The 8,866-nt window shown below is 35.5% G+C and overlaps 1 protein-coding gene across 1 annotated transcript; it reads right to left on the reverse strand.

The window, feature by feature from the left end:
• Window positions 1-5,267: 5,267 nt before the first annotated feature.
• Window positions 5,268-6,006, reverse strand: LOC115875180 (putative nuclease HARBI1). Its single transcript, XM_030890584.1, has 2 exons — window positions 5,552-6,006; window positions 5,268-5,472 (listed from the first exon to the last, which is right to left on the reverse strand). The coding sequence occupies exons 1-2, from the start codon at window positions 6,004-6,006 to the stop codon at window positions 5,268-5,270; spliced, it is 660 nt and encodes a 219-aa protein (XP_030746444.1).
• Window positions 6,007-8,866: the final 2,860 nt, after the last annotated feature.

Here is an 8,866-nt window from a genome sequence, read left to right on the forward strand (position 1 = left end):
ATATAATGAAATAAAAATTTGTTATTTTTTAGTTTTTGTGTGTTTTTTTTAATTTTTAAGAAGGCGTAGTCCTACAGACTACGCCGGACCGTTTATGATACATATCTATTACCGGACCAGTTAAGGGCTAGAATGTCTTTTCTGTCTACCAGTTCGTTGTACATTACTTTAGTTTTTGCTAAATTCATTTTGAGACCTACTGTATTGCTGGCCGTATTGAGTTCGATAGTTTGTGCTTGTAGTTCTTCGGAACTATTGGCAATCATCAGCGAATCTTAGATGGTTAGGATATTCTCCATCTATACTTAATCCTTTGTTGGCCCAGTCGAGTTGACGAAAGAATCGTGATGATATATTTGTTGTATTTTTAACTTTTTTTTTAGTGAACTTAATCAACGAGAATATAACCTGCAATGGTTCAAAAAACTAGATTCTAAAATAATTTAAATGAACATTTTTGTACGTGGAAAACCCTGTAACATTCATGTGTTTTTAATAGTAATTCTGTTGAAGATTGAACATTTTCTGACAGCTGAGCAGGACCCAGAGACGTCGAAACACCGGTCCCGCCATAGATCACCGAGGTTAAGCGACTGTAGACAATGCGAGTGGATGGGCGGGTGACCGTCTGGTAACCCTGCCATACATAGCAATGTGACTGTGCCGTGCTGTTGTTCCATGGCAAGGGTGTAAAATCTATTGACACACACTGCTCATTCTCGGAAGAGTCGATTTAGACCCTCGCCAAGTCGGTAGGCCATTGACAATGATATGGCCGAGGACCACTGTTTGGATTCCGCATAAATAAAGCAACCCTCTTCCGATTAGCCTTAGCAGCAAAAAGGAGACTTTAACTTAAAATACCTTTTTTTATTCCCTCGCTCACCCTTCTACAGTAAATTCTGTTTAACCAGATAATGAATAATGGTGACTTCTGTTTTCTGTGATTTAAATTCGCAGGCAAATTGTATTTTCTGTTTGTCAAAATATTTCCAGACGCGTTGGGCGGTCATTAACTTCTTTGTATATTTACTGCTTAATTATGGGAGAAACTCAATCATATTATTATACTATCTATCTAAATCATATTATTATAACTCAATATATTATACCAAACCAAACCAAACCAAATCTGGAATGCCACTCTATCTACAAAAAGAAAACATTCGACCACTGTGTACTACCAGTCATGACCTATGCATACGAAAACTATGCATGCGACACTTAAAACGGACATCATAAGAAAACTGCAAATTGCACAACGCTCAATGGACCGAAATATGCTGAGAATAACCAAGAGAGACCGTAAAAGAATAGAGTAGTATACACAAAAGTATACACAAAAGACTCATGTCATCCACAGAGTCAAATCCTTCAAATGGCCATGGGCAGGACACATGGCAAGAAGAATGGACAAAAGATGAACCACAAAAATTAGAAAAGACCTAGAAGAAGACCGAACCTGAGATGGGATCATGGTATTAGGAAATTAGCAGGGATAACTTGGGCCCGCATAGCCAACAATAAACAACAATGGGCCCAACTACAAAGAAAGTATGTGAAGGAGACTACACCATAATTGGATATGGTTGAATAAGATAAAAATGATGATAATGATATTTACTACATATTCCTAAAATTCAATATAATCTATATCAATGATGTTCAACACATTTACAACAGATTGTTGTTATAGCTAAATTTTAATGAAATACTAGCTAATACTTGTAAAATAATCTAAATTTCCATTAAATCATATTATAGTGCACACACATGCTATACCTATTGTTTCCTGTCCTTAAAATAATAATTTACAAAGCAAAAAATATATTTTTAACAACACTATTGTTCAACATTCGGAACCGTAGATCTGAAAATAAAGCTAGGTTGGGTTTTCCTGAACTATGACGTATGATTAAACGAAATACTCGTTTCTCAAAAGCAAGACACCTGATGGTACCGTTAAGGATGATTTATTGTTTCAAAAGAAATTAACTGAATTTAATATTTTTCCATGGTATATTAATATTGCGTTATTTACTGAATAGGTACTACATTGTGAAATATTAGTACTGTTAAATCCTCTGTAACATTGCGGAAAATCTATTGTAGTCCTTATAATGCGATAAAGCTTTTAATAATTTATAATAATATGCTCATCCCTTTTCTAAATTGAAATTAGGTACTACAAAACTTGGCATTCCTATTATAAATTTTAATAATTATACCTTAACATTGTCATTTTCTTATTAAGTACTATTCTATTTCCCATGTACATATATGACTTTTTGTCATTAAGGCTACTAAACAGCTGACAAAAAAATGTCTTGTTAGATTGAAAAGTTTAGTTCATATGTAAACCATAAAGCCGGAAGTGTCGAACAGTACTCAAAGGTAATAAGTACTATGATTAAACAAATGATATAACATAATTTAGTGACTGCATAGCGTCAATCATCTTTGTCTGAAGAAGAAAACATTCGACCAATGTGTACTACCAGTCATGACCTATGCATGCGAAGCCTGGACACTTAAAACGGCTATTATAAGAAAACTGCAGATCGCACAAGGCTCAATGGAACCAAATATGCTGGGAGTAACCAAGAAAGACCGTAAAAGAATAGAGTGGATACGACAAAAGACCGAGGTAATAGATGTCATCCACAGAATCAAATCCCTCAAGTGGTAATGAGCAGGAAGCAAGAAGGACGGACAACAGATGGGCCACAAAAATTACAGCATGATACCTACGAGGAATTAAGAGGCCTAGAAGAAGACCAAACCTGAGATGGGACCATGATATTAGGACATTAGCAGTGATAAATTGGACCTGCATAGACAACAATGGGCCCAACTACAAAGAGAGTATCCAAACATATGTGAGGGAGGCTACACCGTAATTGGAAATGGTTGAATAAGTTAAGAATGATGATGATGATAGCGTCATTTATTTGAATTAATGTTTTCTACTTCTAGTTGTAATAAATATAACATGATCAATTGATATATGTTACGGTTAAGGTCCGATGTCCGGTTAATGTCGACATTACCCGGTTAATCTCGAGAATAATACACAACAAAACACCCAAAAACATAACCTAATCCAAACATTAACATGTTAATGTCAACATTAACCGGACATCGGACTTTAACCGTAACATATACATGATTATAAAGCCCTGAAAGATTACTAAAAAACTGATGCCAGAATAACCTGTTACGCTAAGAATTACAGTTCATAGGTACCATGAAGTAAGGTCAAGTTGTACTCATAGGTGGTACCATGATAAAACTTTAAGTATATCTTTAACTTCAGTTTAAATAAACTTTTATTAAAAACGTACTTTTTCCCTACCTATACTACTGAATTTGCGAATGTCTGTCAAACAATCTCATGACAAAGAGTACTAAAAGACTAATGACCTATTACGCTAAGAATTTCTGTTCTTACGTACTATATGTAAAGGCCGAAAAGTTGGTACTCAGGGGTACCATTATCAAACATAATGTAAAATAGCTTAATGATTCTATAGATTGTTTTTTACATACAGTTACTCAATGTCTTTATCTATAGTTCTATAATAAATATAAATACTATATGGAAATTTTATGAGAAGTATTTGTGGAAGTATGTACTGCCTATATTCTTTTACTAAACAATGTCGTGATAAAGAGTACTAAAAGTGTTACACTATGATTTTCATACAGACTATAAAATCGGAAAATTTAATTGATTCTGAAAGATGGTACCATGGTCAAAAAATTATATTTATATATTTATATCATATATATGACCATATAGCTATACTCCATTGAAAAAGCTCGACGTTAAGTTTTAATAAATATATGCTCTATAGTAAATTTCTGAAAAGTACTACTAAATTTACCCACATTAGCTGTAGTAATCGTGTCGTGATAAAAAGTACTAAAAGTCTAAATGCCAAAATGACGTGTAAAGCTAAGAAATCCAGTTCATACTTACCATACAGCCGGAACATTCGAACGGCACTCAAAGTTAGTACCACGATCAAACAACAGTACTAAAATAGAACTATTACCGTGCGGCTACGGCGAGGCGAAATAATTAGAAAGCCAGTCCGGACGGACGATGCAACAACGAGCAATCCAAACCGCAAACAAAGGTACTGCCAGGCCAACAGGTCGTACCAAGTCAGACCGGAATAATAAAACGCGTGCGATCGGCCCGATGGCTCGGCTCGAACTGAACTGGCTATCCACGCCGGTGCGCGTCGACAGGTAGTACCCCTGCCCCGCGAGAGGTCTTTGCACCTGTAGTACCGTGACAGTGCTCTGATGGGCCGCTATTAGTCATAGTCGGAGCTCACCGGTTGTGACAAGTCGCTCGGAACAGCGCTGCCCGTTCATATAGTCCGGTCGTCGACAAATACGGTGGCTTTCTGTCGATAGTACCCGAAGATTATGTTGGTCGTTTCTTTTTAATTAATGTACATTAAGTCTCGAACATGACAGACACTATCAGAGATACATATTTATTTGTTTTCTTCTATTTAAATGTTTTCAAAGAGGTTGAATATGTAGATTTTTTTTGTTTACTATCAGAATTTGTTATTTTGGTCTATTTGATTAAAGTTTTTTGATCAGCCTATTGCAATCCATTGCTGGATGTTGGTTTTTCCCACTGTATTTTATTGATTTTTACTTTTGGCTTCTTTTATCCAGAAGAGTTCAGATAACCACAGCATAATTCAATACCAAAAATCTAATGTATTGTTGTGTTAATTAAAGAAGCTTATTATAGTTTGAAGGATTTATTTTCTGATATTCCGCTTTTATGTAAAAGCATATTTTAACTTCCAACTTAAAACGGAACTCCCTGGAAGACTCCATCCGTAACTTGGAATGGAAGTCTTCCAACGGTCTAAGACACTCGCAGAAGTTCCTCAGAACTTACGACCGAGAAAAATCAAAGATTTTCCTTGATTTAAGTAAAAACAATCTTCGGATTGTCTCGGGGTTTCTAACAGGACACTGCCTCCTCAACGAACACCTGGCCTCAACGAACAAACGGCGAACACCGAATGCAGTTTCTGAGATGGAAAGCTGGCCTCTGTGGAGTCATCTCAGATACTGGCTTTTGTCAAAGCCCTGAGACTGCATGATGAGTTATAAATCGTTGTAGCTCAAGAAAGGGAAACACACAATAGATCTGTAACCCTGACTAACTCTTTCCTAAGTCTGATTAACCCCTCTTTTTAACATTCAACATTCTAAAGCATGTTTTGCTTTTATAGTAAATTCTTAAACAGTCTGTTGTAAGCTCTTTCCAATGCGTTATTAGGGTTTCTAAACAGAGTTATTAGCCACGGTTCTAAGCCATAACCATCATCATCCAGTAGTACTGCACCAGGAAACTGTTGCATAGTTACACGTATATCGCAGTTCCTCCAAATTCTTGCGTCGTGTACAGAACCCGACCAACTAACATCAGCACTAGTAAACATTTCGATTGAGTTAGATGTTGCCTGCACATTTAAATTCGCAAATCCCTTTCTGTTGATGTATTCATTACCGTGTTGATTCGGTTTCAAAATCTAAACGGTGCGTGCAATGAATCACTCCAATAGCACTTGGAAACTGAAATTTTTCTTGCCACGCTTGCTGTGCTTCGTTTATTTTGGGTTGGGTCGACGGAAATTTGATCCATAAATGGGACTTTTCAACTATTTTGTTCATTACAAATGAAATTGTTTTTGAAACAGTCGACTGAGTGATTCCCAATTCTTCTGCTACAGTTGCTACACCCATCTGAAATCCAGGATTGGCCGTATATCGCAAGAAAACCTTCATTTTATGATTTGAAGGAAGAGCGACTCCTCTTCTTTCAAGATTTTCTCCCGAAAAGTACGTTGCCATCCAATTTACATTTTCTTCTTGAAATCTGTAAAGAGATTTAAAATCTCGCCAATTAGCTTTTCTTCGCACTTTGTATTGCTTCTGTGCATGTAAATTCATGAATTCTGCCATTTTATGACCAGCTTATTGCAAGGTGCATCTCCTACTAACGAGATGCAAAAATTTTGGAGCATATGCTTAACTAAGTAAGCAAAGCATACATATTATTCATAACAAGTTGAGCAAATACTTAAACGTGAGTAGATGCTCATGCTTCATCTAATACAAGTTTGAGCAAAACCTTTTACTTACATTTTTATTCATAAACTATATAGCATATGCTTCAAGTTTTGCAAGTAGAAGGTTTTGCTCATTTTTATTCATACGGGCCATTAAGTACCAATTTATTATTCCATCTTTTGTTACCTATATTATTCGAACAAAAAATTATTATTTTATCTATATAATATAGTATTTTACACTGAATTGCGATTTTCCCTAAATATTTTTGCTTAGCTTATTATAGGAAGTCGGGTTCTGAGCTCCACTGAAGCATTATTTAAAAAAAAAACAATCGAGATCGCCAGTTTATTGTTACCAACTTGTCATCTTCGCTCGTTTTTGTGTAGTCGTGGTTTCTTTTTTGAGTATTCAGCTCAAAACACAATTTATTACATAACATATGATGAAGCGAATATCAAGTTAGGTAGACAGGACATATATACCATCCTAGATCATCAATCATCATCATGATCATTTTCAGCTTATTCAACCATTTCCATTTATGGTGTAGCATCCCTCACATACTCTCTTTGTAGTTGGGCCCATTATTGGCTATGCAGGCCCAAGTTATCCCTGCTAATTTCCTAATATCATGGTCCCATCTCAGGTTCTAGGTCCTCTTTTAGGTCTCTTAATTCCTCGTGGATACCATGCTGTAATTTTTGTGGTCCATCTGTTGTCCGTTCTTCTTGCCAGGTGTCCTACCCATTGCCATTTAGTCTATTGTTCTATTTGAGGGATTTGACATATATTACCTGGGTCTTTTGTCGTATCCACTCTATTTTTCTCTATTCATCATATATCTATAGACCATTAATTACGTAAAGTAAGTACTGGATATGTGTCTATGAAAGGAATGCGGACAAAAAACATTTAAATAAACAGCAATATATTTTATACGTCGACTTGAGGAGTACGTCACCGCAAATCCCTTCGCCTACTCATTTTATTGACTACTTGCAAATTTGTCGAATTTTTATTGCTGGGACGCGTCGTCTAATTTTTTATGAAAAACATCGAGAGAATATCGTTTTCCCTCTCACGGATACCCCGTAGCTACAGGACGGATAGACGTACTGTAGATGTATTGACGCCATAATATTATCATTAGAAAATGTGTCTCCACCATCACGACACGCCATTCTCATACCTTTTTTCTTCTATATAGCACTTATGAAACATTCAATAGATTTATCCTTTCCTAGAACCTTGTTTGGTCCAAGGGCATTACAAATTGAACGTGCATTATGAATTTGGCGCTTGGATGATAGTGCCTGACCAAGGATAGATAGAGTAGCAGTATTAGTACATCGTTGATATGTTTAGGACAGTTTTTTTCTAGTTATTTATATTCATGCAAATGATCGGAAGTTGACAAGCTAGGTATGAACAGGCTGCGTGGTTGAGGTTCGATAATATGCGCAGTAGGTCAATCGTCAAAACTAAAAAATAAGCAAAGACGACCAACTGGTACTGAATTAGCTGTGGTATGACTATATGAATGACGTTGTTATGTTTTTATCACTCTGGGGCGTAAGTATAGTGACGGTACAGATCCGTCGACTCGATTATATGGAAGAAGAGGTCGCTCTATTGTTCTTGAGCTAGGAAAAACGGTGGTGGGACCATGGCGGAACACAATGGAAGAATTTCACGTTAAACTATTTCTTGCTACACTTTTTGTCTAGGCACCTTCCACTTCTTTTACATTATTCTGTTCTCTCTTCGACGCAAAATTCTTCATCTTGCTCTTTTAGCTCGTCAGCCTAAGCAGCGTTAACAGATTTAGGAATCTTTCCCCAGTATAGGGATTTTGGATATATGTGAAGAAACAAGGATTTTGATTTTAAATCCAAGGATTTTATTCTCAAAGAAAATGATACTTTTATACCTGGGGAGCCTATAAGTCCCTATACCTTTTTTATTTTTTCAGATAAAAAAACAAGATTGGTATGTTAATATGTGACATAAATTAAGATTGATTGACGTATTCAATGATTTTTGATCACTTCCTGTTTCACCGGAAATTACTAATTCTTTTGAATTTTAAGTGACACCTTAGGCATTTTTTGCTTTATTTGATAAAAATTACATTTTGAATAGAATGACATATAATATGTAAATTTTTGACATTTTCGCATATGGTTATTTTGAAATTGTAACACGCGGATAATAACGACAATTTGACTCGAAATACCAAGTATGTGGTACCAAATTATTCGTAAAAAAATGCTTTTTCCATATATGTTAATGAGCCACCCTTGTTTCATTTGAAAAAATTGAGATATGATTAAAAATAGGATTTGGGCATCTTTTAACCGACCAAGAAAAAGTAATAATAATCTAAGAAGTTAGATTATTATTACTTACTGGTTTTGGTAAATAGATAGTGATTTTTTTTGATTCTGGGTGTTTCTGAGAAAATATAACACATTAATTTGGCAACGTTGAGCCTAGCCTTACGTAGGCAGTTCCACCAACTCTCAGCCGCTCTATGAGAAAATGATTGATTCCCTTTTGTTCAATTTGTTGCTTAGAAATCGTTGTTGTTGTTGTATTGTGGCGCTTCAAAATAAAAATCTTGTTAGAATTTAATCTTCTATTTTTCTTCTTCTTCTTTTTTTAAATTGTTACGTTTTACAATGTATCAAAGCATTAAACGATTTGTATCCTGAGCCATTGAATGTTGATTCAAATTGTGAATATTCTT

This window comes from Sitophilus oryzae, unplaced genomic scaffold (assembly GCF_002938485.1).
Source record: "Sitophilus oryzae breed Bouriz unplaced genomic scaffold, Soryzae_2.0 scaffold_1350_pilon_pilon, whole genome shotgun sequence".
In the NCBI taxonomy this organism is placed as follows: Eukaryota; Metazoa; Arthropoda; class Insecta; order Coleoptera; family Curculionidae; genus Sitophilus; species Sitophilus oryzae.